Here is a 14,821-nt window from a genome sequence, read left to right as displayed (position 1 = left end):
AAGCTCCATCAATCCCCCTCGATGGAAATTCCGCCCCCGATCCAGGGACCGATTAATGCTGGCTGCGTGCTACTGCTAGCTGTGGACCCAGCCGTTACAAAGTCTTTCTTTTAAAAAGTCTGCTACGAAATCATACAAAGGAACCTAAGCGACAAGCATCATATTTCATCAAGTTCCCGGATCTTGGAATTTTTAAGTACGGAGACTCGTTGCATAGCGCTTGAAGTGGAATAATTGGGCAGCGATACTTTGAAGGCAGGTAGCTAATCATGTTATGCGCCGTCAGGACGAGTTCAAAATATCTGAATCAGGTCAATTGCCCGACGCCTTGCACGTATCACAAATAATTATAGGATCTCATTTGCAAGTCATAACCTCCGCGATTGTTAATGAAAATTAAGTGCTTGGGGTCACTGTGTCGACATTCGAGCTCACCCACAAAACAAAATTTTAGCGCCACCGAACAGCTCATAAGTCCCTCAAATCTGAACGGCTTTGTATCAAATCTAGAATATATTTAATTATTACCAATACGTCACGATTTTCATTATTACAGATTTTTACGACTCCTCAATTTTAATTATAAATGAAGAAACGCTACTTTTGCGAAACCGAGCTGCTCCCAGTTCCCACAATTTTGAACAGACTTGCCTGAAATTCAGAAAATAAGCATGTGTTATTTGCGTTAATAAGTAGCCTTTCGAGTTTGAGCTCGCTGACGAGTTTGAGGGTGGTGAGCTCGAAGTGTCTTCAGGTCAAAGATAGCAAAGTGAAGAAAGTTTAATTTCCTGAAGTTATCTGCTCTTTATAGGTCAGATTTAATCCAAATTTGGAGATGTAGGCGGTGAAGCCCAACTAGGTTGAAAGACCGTTTACCCTCTCAAAATTTTGATTCTTGTCAGCCGCTGGAACAGGTGCGCCCCAAGTTTGCCTAGTGCGTAAATTAGGGGCTCTATGTCCGCTTTAGGTTCTGGTTCAACTGGTTGTACGAGGGAAATAAGCGCCTGATTAGGATCCGGTTTATTCCTTGACAACCGCGGGGCGAGTGCGAGGCGCGCGTATTTCGTACCTGATTCGTTCGGGACAGACACGACCAAATCTGAAAAGTGCCATAAAATATGCCCTCTCCCTCCCCCCTTCTATGGGGGAAGGGAGGGGGCATTTGAATCGCTATATATGTATGTATCACAGCGGTGCAATGAAGCAAGTGGCAAGTAAGCACGAGTTTGAAACGGGAATAATATCAGTTTGTACAACATTCTCTTATATTTACCAGAATGCAAAAGTCTCTCACATTGCTCGAGCAAAACAATCTTCTATATTCACCAGCAATCAGCATTCTCACACGATGCGAAAAAACAAAATATTATTCAATATGCAATAGCACTCAACGATCAACATACTAAAATATTCAACACCGCTCAATACGGGCTCATTTGCCCGTATTAAACACTCCTTCCCATTGCGGTAGTAGAGGTACCAAACATTTTCCACGTACGGCTGAGCAAACCACTATCTCACCTTAACCAGTATTGAACCTTCTCTCATATGCGCCAGCACCAAATATTCACATATACTGTTAGCATTTTCCCGCAATAATCAATTGAATTAGTCCTCAAAATTCTCCCAAAACATTTTCAAAAAGTAGCCTATTGTATCTACAGAGCTTAATTCTAACCATCTCAACATAGTGCAGATTCAATATAGAAGCTAATTCATGCTTCCAGGTATGAATTACCTAAAATGCAGTTAAATTATTCGCGGTAATGCAGTTCTTCCCAATCCTGTGTACCTAAAATTCTCAAAATATACACGCGCAAAACATCCTCTCACATTAACCAGTATCAAACATTCTCTCATTAGTGTCATATTCACCAGTACCAGTTATCTGACATTCATCACTACCAAACATTATCCATTCGGTAAGTACAAAAAAATTATTCTAATTCACCAGTCAGTAAAACCATTCTCGCACTTACAATAAGAACCAAAAATACCATCACCGTTGAAGCTCCGAGTATAAACATCTTCAAAAACAGACTAGACGAAGCTATGCAGGAGCATATGTTCAGTCTTAAAATGCCTAGCAAATTACGGATCTATTCTATTCTATTCTATTCTATTCTATTCCATTCCATTCCATTCTATTCTATTCTATTCTATTCTATTCTATTCTATTCTATTCTATTCTATTCTATCACTTATACACCATTACCAAGCATTTTCATGCAACAATCAGTCCTCAAACCCAAAATTTTCCTACATCATTCCCATCAACAGTCAACTGTATCTACAACTACACGACTCAATTTTAATGCAAGGCTCAATTTTAATCCAATTCATAACAATAGTTTGATTTCAGTTTGAATAGAGTTCACAATAACGGAACCGTGCAGCTTAGTTACTTACGAATTTGCTCTGTAACTCTGTTGGAACGTGTGTCTTCAGCAGCAAGCTGTCCACCGACCAGTTGGTAGGTGCTTGTACACGGGGCTAGTGCAGACGGCTAGTAGATCTGGCAAGTGTCGGTTGCTTGGTGACTATCCGGCTGGTAAGCCTGTACACGAGGAGAGTATAAGGTTCTGCTATCTTCTCGCTCGCGCCCGCCAGCGAGTCGTTAGCAGCCGGCGAGTGAGGTCTGTGAAGATGGATCGAGGGATCACCTTCAACAACTCGAGTCTGTACGTCGTTTTTATACTCTTTATTCTATCTCTTAAAAATGCAAGGTCGGGAACAACTAAATCCTGACTAATAAGGTCTTCTATCACTTCTAAAATACTCGTTTCTCTCTTCATTTTGTTGGAGTAAACAGCATGGCGAACATTCCACATTAATTCATATTTTTAGAATATCCCAACGAACAATTGAATATCGTCTGGACTCCACTTTGTTGGGTTCTTCTTAGAACCATTATCGTTCAAACAAGCCACATGACCCATGATATTTCACAAGAGCGGCACAGATGCTCTCACCATGGCTGCATCAGCCGAGATCAGCGCTACTAGCCTCTTCTCCAGCGCAGAAATGAACACATCGTTGTCCCTCTCGGCCGCGTCTCGGGCACTTGCCGGCGCATGCCTCTGAAGCGGCTGAACCCCTATACACGAGGATAGTAGCGTGGATAGTTCAAGCGGCGGATGAACTAGCGGCTAGTATACTATCCCTGTGTACAGGCACCTTAAGGTTGCTAGGCGCCGCTACTTTACTTGAGCACGCAACGCCAATCGACTTGACGAATCTAAGCTTTCGGCCAGACAGTAAACACATAGGAAGTTGTGTTTCTAAAGATTCCCAAATTAACATGTTCAGTCTTTAGAAACTTAATTGTTTTCTATTCACATGCATCTGAATTCACACTAAGGATACACGATAGAAACGAGAAGCATGTCTAATTATCGTCCGCACGAGACAAAATCCACGAAACTACAGAGTCTGACACCAGAGCGTCGGGGGAAGTGGGTAAACCCACCTTTGAACAGGGAGTATTATGGGGGTTGTTTATCAGTCTTGCCTCGAAAGCGTGGGTTTTGAAGCCATGCGTGTACATGTAATTTAAGCGTGTTGCTGGAACGCGACGCTCATATGTAGACATAAGTAACACGAGCGTGTTCAAGATAACTCAATGCACGCGTGTTAATGTACATATTCGCACATCGCAAGCGTGTTAACAGAAAAGAAATGTTCGCGTTAAATCGCGTATCGAATATAACGCGGTTCGCGTAGGCACTGCTGAAAATGCGTGTTGGCGGGCACTAATAGCAACCCTATTGACATAAAAGTAACGCAAGCGTGTTGAAGATAACTCGATACCCGCATGTTTTTTTCTATTCACACGCTAAGCACGAGCGTTGGCAGACACGCATTGCACGCGTGTTGAGTATCACGCAACTCTCGCGTGGGGAACACGCACTCGATGCAAGCGTGTTGAAGATAACGCAATGCAAGCATGTCGGCGTAAACGCAATGCAGGAGTGCTGAAACGCTAGCGTGTTGATAAGTTCGTACCCATGCACAATGCACATGCAGCGTCAGCGTCTCCAGGCAGGAGTTGTCGCGCTCGCACTAAGAATTCATGCCTGCTGCTGAGCATGGTAAGCCAATGGTGGGCCTGACCAGCGGCTGGTTTCGTGTGTCATTTGACCCTTATATTTTTTACCATGGAACTGCCAAAGTAGCTTCCTATAGTAGCTGAATAGGGAAGGCCGCCATTTCTCACGTGATTCATCTCTAAGGCAAGAGTGGCAACCGAAAGGCGACCGACAGCTGCTTCTGAATTTTGACAGGGCCCACGAAACTCGGACCAACGCCTGACGTGCCAGCGGTTTTGTTCAGTGCTGCCAAACATATATGCAAAATGTCCATTTAAAACCATAAATATTTGGCTTGTAAACCATATCATATCATAGCGATGTCGGCTCTGAAGAATAGGCCTGATGTGGCATGTTGCCGATTCTTGTACTTTTCGTGTCCTGTTCATCTGAATCGATCGACCTGTTCATCGATTCTTGTACTATCGTGACCTGATATCTGAAAACAGGCTCATCAACCGGATATTTTCAAAACTGACGAAAGTTTGAAATAGCTATTTGACTTCTACCAGGTTCGATATAGTGCTAGGCATTTTAAGTTCGAACATATATTTCTCCATAGCTTTATTTAGTCTGATCTTGAACGCGTTCATACTCAGAGAGTCAACGCTGTAAAGAGGGAGGATGTTCACAATTCGGTGACTCGAAGCGAGAAGAAATGCTGTTGTTTTTAGTTTATAGCCGCGGTCCCAGGTGTTGGTTCTTGTTTCAAATTCTAGTAATCCTTCTGGGACCTTGTATAAACAATGTATACTTCTATGAGGTCCTCACGCAGACGTCGGCAGCAAAAGCTTGGAAGCTTCAAAATATTCAATCTTTCTTCGTAAGACTTGTCCTTCAAGCTTGGAATTATCCTTATTGCACGTGAATTTTAGGATGGTAAATTTTAATATATAGGTTAGCTTTATAAATTTTGAGATCATATAGCAAACTGAATTAATTATATTACTCTACGATCAATTATGGAACAAGTTAAGTTTATGTCGGTGACATTTGGGCATATGTAGGTCATAAAACATATACTGTATACTCACATATATTGTTTTGAGTATATATTAAACAAATAAATCTCCTTGAATAATTTGTACGATATCAAGTTGAAGTACCTTCTTGCAGAAGAGAAAACTTAATTTTTTGCAATTAAATTTACTTCATTAACGTGTAATAATATTAAAGTGTAACACATTCAAGTGTAATCTAGGACATTTTATTTTAAATGAAATGCTAATTAAATCCTCATTCGAATTTCTTTTAGCGTTTTAACCATTCGATAAGAAGAGATACAAGTAAACTAGCAAGTTTCAAATTATGCCTGAGCTTGCACAACGATTAATACTAAAAACTACTCAAGCACCTGAAAATTTAACCAAGTCGTTTCGAAAGTTTGCTCCCTGAAAGTGATCCAATTTACGGCGGTTCCCTCTAGTGCAGTGGCTCTCAAACTGGTCTAGGTTGGGAACACTGCTTTAGAGGCAATGTCAATGTTGAAAGGGAAAAATGAATCTTGCACCTAAATTTGCTCTAATTTTCATTGAACATATCACATTTCCATAGAGAATATGGTAATAAGGATCGCCTGTTGGTCCGTAAAAACTTATATATTATCGCCATTGAAAAACGAACTCGGCTCTTTTGAACTGAGCTTTGAGCAATCAAGATTTTGCACTGCCGTGCTGTAGCAGCCTTTTCCGTAATGTCCGGTGTCAATCTGGCGTCTCATTATAATAATATGTTATTGAGACGTAATATTCACTAGACCTGATAGAGATTGATGACATGAGTCAGCATCTGGGAGACATCACGTGTTAGATCACGCGATCAAGACCTTAGTTGTGGGCGGAAGCGAAGGCTTTAGAAGGGCTAGTAACATTAGTATGAGCCCCCGCAGTTATGTTGATAAGCGCTCCGCGATGTAATGCGTCTGTTGAGTTCTCCGACCTCACGGTCGACGCCGTTGCTTACTGTATCGTAATTCGTAACTCATGTATAACCACCTCGTATATCAAGATATGTTATACAGTATAGACAGTTGTGTCTAACTTATCCTTCACGACCTTGGTCACGTACCCCGATCCTCAGGTAGAGCTTAATCGATGCATCCATGGACAGTGACATTGCCTGCCATTTGCGACACAATTTCTGCAGACTACAGCTACTCTCAATTTACACAGCTACACAAAATAGCTGACACACACATTTTGAAGACCGAGGAAATATCGTATTGTTTAATTAAACTTTGATTTGTTTCATGGATTTTCAATCACAAGAAGTCATTGGATTTCTCAAATACCAGTCCTCCAAAGCTTCGGATTTTTCTATTGAAGAGACAAAACTTAGTTGGCGAAGATATTTCAAACTCATGAGTTTTACAGTCTTCCGGACTGAAGTCAGCGTTTTCATGATCATTTCCGTTATGTTTATAAATATCACTTGTATCATACTTGAATTTTAACAATAAATCTAGTGTTGATGAGGTTCGAGTTCAACGTAGTTGAGTCACTTAAGAATGCTGAGTAGTACCCACTTACGGTTGATAAATAAACGGGCTCACACGTGCGATGAATTTGTTATCTTGGTAAAAATTTAGCTTCTGCACGACATGTGATCAAAAGTATTCTAGGCCAAGTAATTTCTGAATAAAATAATTTTCCAAAGAATTTTTGAATAAAATTCAGAATAGATTTATCTATTGTAAATCAGATTTTAGATTCTAAAAACCTTCAAATATTATGGTGAAAAAAGTTATTTCCATAATCTGAGCGCCGCATTTAATGTAATGGAACAAAAATTCATGCATAATTCACGCTAAATTATTAACTGGGATAAGCATTGAAAATGCTCATCTGAAATCAGAAAGATTAGGATGGTTCCGGAAGTACAAGGAAGAATCAACTCCCGATAAAGAATCTGGGATTCTAATATTCATGAACCGACATCGAATTTCACCTTCATTTTGTACCTTTAATACTACCAATTGCTCATTAGCAAACCCTTCGTCTAAAAATTGTAATGCGAACGTTTCTGTTTGCTGATTGAAATACAGTAACAAAATAGTGCAATGTTTTGTTTCAGGTCTAGTAGTTGCTATATTGCATAACGTGACTGAGGGAGAAGTAGCGTTATACAATACAATATACAATAATTTCTGTAGCATATACAATCGCAACTGTCTTCTATGCACATAAAATTTGGCGGGAGACTCACACTTGAACTTACTCAATTACGAGTTGAAGAAGGCCGTAAAGTATCTTATTATAGTCCCTCGTTAATTGCCTTCAAAAATATGTTAGGCAAGGAAACAAAACGAACTTTAATGATGAATTCAACAGAACCCAATTAGCAGATGACGCTTTATGTTTCGTTATATAAGTATTTTCAGAGGCTAAAAAATAATAAAAATAGTGAGACAACAACTGATAATAAAATAAGCGTCAAATTAACTTTCCTTTGCTATAAGGCACATATCGTAAACGTAGAATTGATAATGCATATGCGACCAACGTAGTTCCATTTTGTTCCTTCTGACATTAGCATTTTTTTAAACTAGATGATGTAGAATTTATCTTGTGTCAAGAATCTAGTCCATCCCAATTGATGTGTGGCGACCAAAGCGGACCTTTCAATTAAATAATATAATTTAAACGGTATCGCAATATTAGACAATCAAAAAAATTTTCACGCCCTCAAATATTTGTAAAGTTTCTGTCAAGTCGTCTGTCATTCATGTCTAATATTGCGAAATTCGAGTATTTTTAATTTCTGTGTCTTTAAAATAAGAACAGTGTTCATGCATGCCCCAATTATTTGAATGGTTCTTGACCATGCCAACACACTCTATAATTCTCCTGCAATAAACGAAAAAGAAAACCAATACTACAGTTAGCCGCTAGAATAACAATTAAGAATAAAATGATCAATTGCCGCTAGAATACTAATCAAGGAAGATGCGCTCGACGTCACTAAGTGCCCTGCATTGCGAGCTCAATCTGTATGATTGAGCTCGCCATGTAGCCAGTATGTGCCGCGAGTATTGCCAATATGTGGACCACAATTATGAGTACACATAGAAATGATACAGAGCTTTGAGTGACACACAAAGCAGTTATGAACGATAAATTTGTCTTCGTTCAATAGCATTGTGCACATAACAATGATTGTTATTGGCAACTTTCTGAACATGGAGAATCAACCGTTTCAGACTTTGTACATTGTGTACCTTGTAATTTTCAAGACATCTAGGGTATTCTTAAGAATTACTGTACTTTACTGTATTCTTTAATACTGTACTTTTTTAAATAAAAATATCTGCCATTGCTTTACACAATTGAAAAAAACGGGGACATGTTAATAATTTTATTGAGCTTTGAAGTTCTTGGCACCAATTCATGATACAACCGGTAGGGTTTCGATTGTAAGCTGCATGAAAAATCATACAAACCAGATTCAGGTTTCAATGGCGTCACTTTACTCGCAGCGATAACTGAAATTTTCTGACCCGGTCAGGTACTCAAAGTGATTCAGAATCTTGCATACTAGAATACAGAGCGGGCCAGAAGTCGACAGAGAGTGGGCCAAAACACAACAGATCGAGCGCAGGCCCGAAAACAATTAAGTGCGGGCTAGAACACAAAAAAAGTGTAGTCTAGAATACAACAGATCGAGTACGGGCCAAAACAGAACCGATCAATGAAGAAAATATCTTAAAAGAGCTTTAATAACGTTGAATGCAAATGCAATTGAGCTGAAGCAGTTCTAAGTAACTCTACGCGGAAGAGAATATGTTATTGACTACCAAAGGCAGCAAGTCAAAGAGGGACACAGGACAAATTTCGTATTCGTCGTGGCAACGACCGGTTATGTGGCCGACTTTTTCGGCCCGAACGTATGCAACAATTTCGTCCACGTAGCCTCCGTCCTGGGATGCCAACAATGATGTCATTGTTGGGCTGAAAAGAAGATGGGGCTTGGATTTAGAACTACTAAATGTAAGGCATTCTAACCACAATAAGTTAGAATTAGGATCAATTATATTTAAGTAACCTCATGAACATGATAAATGGTGCACTAGATATTATAAAATTATGCAGTTAGCTAATTGAACTCACCTCATTAGCATGTTGAACAAATCTCCGTACAGCCCATACTCTATGGGATCACGTGCCACTTCGCACACTGTGCGCAGCATGCAGTCCTTCGATGGCAGTCCCAACCTGCAGTCCCAAAACCAATATATAGCGAATAAAGTGTAGCTAATTTTTAATCAATATATAGCGAATAATGTGAAGCTAATTCTGGAATTTTCGTTTCGTAAATACTGTATTTTTATAAATACTGTCATTATTTTCTTTAACTGGTCAAATACTTTTTGGGAAGGCTCCAATGTTTTTTATCGCGTCGTGCGCAGCCAAATATCGTCCTAAAGCGAATCTTAACGCATTAAAGTTTCACTCACTTATCAAGAAGTCCTTCGATGATTCGATAAAAATAAAGTCGTTCTTCTTGTACTATGGTTGAATAGTTCGAGATCACTGCGTCTCGCTTCTGGATGTAGTGGTGGGCAGGCAGAGGCTCTTCATTGTACGCTTGCTCAGGAGTATGGATCATTGCCCCCTGGTCCTGCCATCAGTAAAAATCCATTAGTACTTCTAAAGCCATCATGCCCGTTTAGTTCTATTTCGCTCCTTAATATTTATAGCGTGAATAAAAATATATGTCCGGCGAATGTCGACACGGCAAACATTGGTTTTCGATTTTTCATTTCCTTGAAAGAAGCAAATTTACATTACCTTTTCTGGAGTGTCTATTTTCTCAATTTTCTCATCTTCTTCATCTTCCACGAAGCCTTTGAGTTTCTCGAGACCATATCTCTCGAAATAGATCGCCGGAATATTGATGATGATGGGAATTGCCATTTGTAGCTTGGCATTGTAACGACGCTGCGTTTCGAACGGCATGTTGAGAGCCCATTTGCACTGTGCAGAGAAATTTCATCAAGTCCAACCACAAAAGAATATCAGAGCATCGATAAATGAATTAATAATTTCTATGTGATCATTTGAATAACCTCATGACGAAAGACTCTGAGAGAGATTTCACTTTGTATATTTTTGTTACAAATTGTATGCAATACAATATGAACGCATGTGAGTGACTGAGTGTCCTAACTATATTATCTGGATATATATGCGTTTTGCAAAATTATTATTAAATTGTTATGATCAAAAGAAAATAATAACATTTATATCTATACAGAGATATAATTAGAAATCATTACCTCAAATCCAGTGCCTTTCGGGACCTGAATAGTTCTCTTTTTCCTGATGTGCGGATGGTCCACAGAAAGAGCTTTTCGCATCCGCTCTTTAGGTGCGGAACATTGCTGCAATGCAGAAGACGGACGGGCAGATGCTGACACCGCTATGCTGACTAAATTTAGAAGTACTAAGCAGATCACCAACACTGAGGCTGATATTCCATTGTATTGGATCATTTTCGAACGATGTTTACGTAAAATAGCGAAGGAAATTCCAAATCTGTTTCAGTTGTAAAAAAATTTATTTAAATTCGGAGGTTTATATAAATACCGTACCTATAATACTCAATCTAGTTTTCATCCTCGTCGATGAAGACAAGTCTCAATTCACTTAGAAGTTCAGCTCGATACAAGGGATGTGGAAGGAAATCTACGAGAATTAATCAATCGTACTAATACATTTCATGTGTAGAAATTGGTACCTTAGTGAATTCGAAACTCATCACATTTCGTGAGCTTCTACTATTATTATAGTGATAATATTATTACTCTCAATCGCTTTACTGATTTGTTATCAAGTCTAAATTCTCTCTACAATTGATGTTTGACCAACTAGCAACAATGGTGGGATCCATCCACGAGTGGCATATGAACTAAATATAAGTATGCCACGAGTGGCATATTCGTGAAAGATTGATAAAGAAATTATTGCCTCTGAATTGTCCTACAGGCTACAGAGTTTTCAGCCCTGCTTACAAACAAGTTTTCTTTACTCGACGTACTGCAATATCTGCGTAGCAGCTGCACGTGAGTCAACCTCTCCACAGTAGCCAACGAAGAAACTGACGAACTTAAACCTAAGCTCCATCAATCCCCCTCGATGGAAATTCCGCCCCCGATCCAGGGACCGATTAATGCTGGCTGCGTGCTACTGTTAGCGGTAGGCCCAGCCGTTACAAACGTCTTTCTTTTAAAAAGTCTGTTAAGAAATCATAATGAGGAACCCAAGCAACAAGCCCCAACAATTCTCGGCACTTAGAATTTTAAGTAAGTACCGAGACTTGCAGCGTCGCGATTACTGTAAAGTGAAATTATAGGGTAGCGATCCTTAGATGGCGGGAAGCTAATCGTGTTATGCGCCTTCTGGACGAGTTCAAAATTATTGAATCAGGTCAATTGCCCGACGCCTTGCACGTGGCACAGATACTCATAGGAACTTATTTGCAAGACATAACCTCGGACTTTCTTAACGAAAATTAAGTGCTTGAGGTCTCGGACAATTTTATAAAGTGTTATTTTACAATTTTACGGCCGGACTCGCGGCCGGTCTTCCCAAATTTACTGAACAATGAATATCTCTCTAAGTAATGGACGTAGCTCGATGAAACTTGGTACACGTAATCATTAGGACCTAACGGTGATATTTAGCTCGTGAAAATTTTATGAATTTCACCTTCATTCGTGAGTTATGCGGCGACACGTGCCAAAATTCGCAATGAACAAGACATTTCTCCCAAAGCACTGAACAGATTTAAACAGAATTTTTAATATACATTCTTAACTATCCAACGGTGATGTTTAGCTTGTGAAAATTTTTTATATATGCCTTTGTTTGCGAGTTTTTTTTATTCTTCCCTCATTCGGGATAACAATACATGCTTAAATTCACATAGAACAAGAAACGTCTTCTAAAATACTGCACAGATTTGAACGAAACTTTGTAAATGAATACCTAACCTTTCATCGGTGATGATTAGCTCCAGACATTTTTTCGATTTTGCCTTCGTTAGCGAGTTATGCGGCTTTACGTATACCTACGTAGTTACTCTATTTCAATGCAAATTTTAAAATCGGCTTGAGAAATGCCAGTCATTTCTCCGTATATCCGTGTAACTTGTGTAACCGGAAACACCGCCGCGAATTTGAAATATTTACGGGTAGCGTGCCGACTTGGTAACTTTCGTTCTGATCCTAAACACAAGGGCTAAAGAGTCGCTCATTGGTCCGGCTCTAAATTCCCTTGCGTTGTATGTAGAAAGGAGTAATGAACACGATGAAGTTTTCGTAGTATACTGGTAATCTGCAGGCAAATACAAGTTTCTTCACACAAGGCGCACATTTGTTATTCTTCTTAATCCAAAAGTTCGCGGAAAAAGGTTTGACATTTCAGGGATACAAACAGCCGAAAAACCACACAGTATGAGCCCTAATACACAGCTGCGAATAATAAAATGGATAGCAAATGGCACGGGAACTAACCGGACCAAGATGCCACGACCAGCCGCAGAGACTAGGAGTTCTAGCCCCAATACACCGCGAAATCACAAACGGATAGCAAATGGTACGGGAACTAACCGCACCGAGATGCCGCCAACGAACCGCAGAGACTAGGGGTTCTAGCCTTAATACACCGCCGACTCACAAAAACGTACAGCAAATGGTACGGGAACTAACCGCACCGATATGCCGACAACGAACCGCAGAGACTAGGGGTTCTAGCCCTATTACACTGCCAAATCACCAAATCGTACAGCAAATGGTACGGGAACTAACCGCACCAAGGATGCCAACGAGCAGCCGCAGAGACTAGGGGTTTTAGCCCTAATAGACTGCCAAGAACACGGAGATGAACGGCAAATGGCACGGGAACTAACCGCACCGAGATGCAGACTAGGGGTCCTAGCCCTAATTACTAATACACTGCCAAGAATCACAAAGATGGACAGCAAATCGTACGGGATCGTCGGGAACTAACCGCACCGAGATGCTAACAACCACACAGGAACAGGGTGGCAGTTACGCATCAAAAGCACGACTATTGGAGGGTACTAGCCCCAATAAGCCGCTGACAATTAACTCGAGCGCAGAGGTTATTAGCCTCTACCTCGAGGGTGCGATTTGAACGGCTGTTAACCGCCCAACGCAGCAAAAACCTGGAACTATCCAAGAACACCTACGCCGTTATTACTCCGTTAGAGGAACTCATTAAGAGTTATGCCCAGGACTGAGGTGGAATTTATTTTTTGAAGCCCAAATTTGGCTCAGCCTGATTAGAGTCGAAACCGTGTCACCCCAACCCAGCGCCACTGGGCACACACAACTTCCGAGCGCACACAACAAGGGGGTAACTCAGCCAAATGAGCTTACCTCAACACCCCGTTTACAATATACAAAACAGACTAAACACTTCTTAAGTGCAAAAAAAATAGATAATATAATATAATATAATACAATAAAGTTAACATATTTGTAATCATTTGGCAATCTAATCACAGTTATAAATCTAGTAATCTTAAACTAATTCCAAAGATACCAAACTCTCCATCGTTCACAATCACGACTACCTAGCGCGCGTTATAACTAGGTTAGGAGCAGCTCGACCAATCACGTTGGAGCTACACCTTGTCTCGTTCCAAGACACTAAATCCTACAAACACCACAGCTAGACAAGATTCCATATTACGGCCACGAAATAAATATTCGTTTACGCATTGCTTAGTCATACATAAATTAAATCCTTCAGTTAAATTAGAAGCGAAACAATGTTCTCAAAAAAAAAATAATCCACAAAAATTGTGTTCCGTCACACTTGTAACATTTTCAGAGATAATAATGTAAGCTTACTGATAATGAAGTAAGTGTCGAATTAACTTGTTATTTAATTAACCCTTGTTATAATGCACATAACGTAAATGTAGAAGTGATAATAAATATGCGACCAACGCAGTTCCATTATTTTTTTTCGTTCTGACATTAGCCAAGATAAATGCATGTAGAATTTTCTTGTGTCAAGATACGAACCGATCCAAATTAATCCGTGGTGACCACAGCGGACCATTTAATTACGCAACAGAATTTGGAAACGGCATCCTGATATTAGGCAATAAAAAAATTATTATTCTGCTCAAATATTTGTGAAGTTTCTCGCTAGTCGAGTATTTTGAGTTTGAATATTTTTAATTTCTCTGTCTTTAAAATTAGAACAGTGCTCATGCATGCCCCAAATATATGAACGGTTCTTGACCATGTCAACACGCTGTCTGTAATTCCTCTGCAATAGTCGTAAAAGAAAACCAAGAATACAATTAACCGCTAGAATAACAATCAAGAATAAAATGACCAATTGCCGCTAGAATACCAATCAAGGAAGATGCGCTCGACGTCACTAAGCGTCGTACATGGCGAGCTCAATGGATCTGACCTAACGTTATGTGTAGAAAATACTGCGCGTAATTTTTTCATATTTCACTGGTAGACCTTGTTTACAAGTTTTTGTTAAACATTATTTCAATTTCATATATTTCATAGGTTAAGAGGCTGTACGAAAAAATACAATGGTTTGTTCAAAAGAAAATATAGCACTGTGAACAAAAAAAAAATGTCACAGAGCTGCCTGTTCTGCATTGTATCTTGTGAAATGTGAACTAATTCGGAATCTGGAAAATACAAGAAGAATGTTTCCAAGTGTTCGTGCTCATAG

General features: G+C 39.7%; 1 protein-coding gene across 2 annotated transcripts; it reads right to left on the bottom strand.

The window, feature by feature from the left end:
• Positions 1-6,769: 6,769 nt before the first annotated feature.
• Positions 6,770-11,165, bottom strand: LOC108676598. 2 transcript variants are annotated; one of them, XM_018164705.2, is made up of 6 exons: positions 11,124-11,162; positions 10,363-10,621; positions 9,875-10,060; positions 9,541-9,704; positions 9,194-9,298; positions 6,770-9,034 (listed from the first exon to the last, which is right to left on the bottom strand). In XM_018164705.2, exons 2-6 carry the CDS (start codon positions 10,576-10,578, stop codon positions 8,851-8,853), a joined length of 855 nt encoding a protein of 284 aa, XP_018020194.1. In that variant the 5' UTR covers positions 10,579-10,621; positions 11,124-11,162; the 3' UTR covers positions 6,770-8,850. The 2 variants fall into 2 exon arrangements, with proteins under 2 accessions (XP_018020194.1, XP_018020193.1); XM_018164704.2 differs by having other exon boundaries at positions 10,363-11,165.
• Positions 11,166-14,821: the final 3,656 nt, after the last annotated feature.

The sequence above is a fragment of the Hyalella azteca genome, unplaced genomic scaffold (assembly GCF_000764305.2).
Source record: "Hyalella azteca isolate HAZT.00-mixed unplaced genomic scaffold, Hazt_2.0.2 contig9938, whole genome shotgun sequence".
Classification (NCBI taxonomy): Eukaryota; Metazoa; Arthropoda; class Malacostraca; order Amphipoda; family Hyalellidae; genus Hyalella; species Hyalella azteca.
Note: the sequence above shows the minus strand (reverse complement) of the source record. Positions and strands in the feature narration are given on the sequence as shown.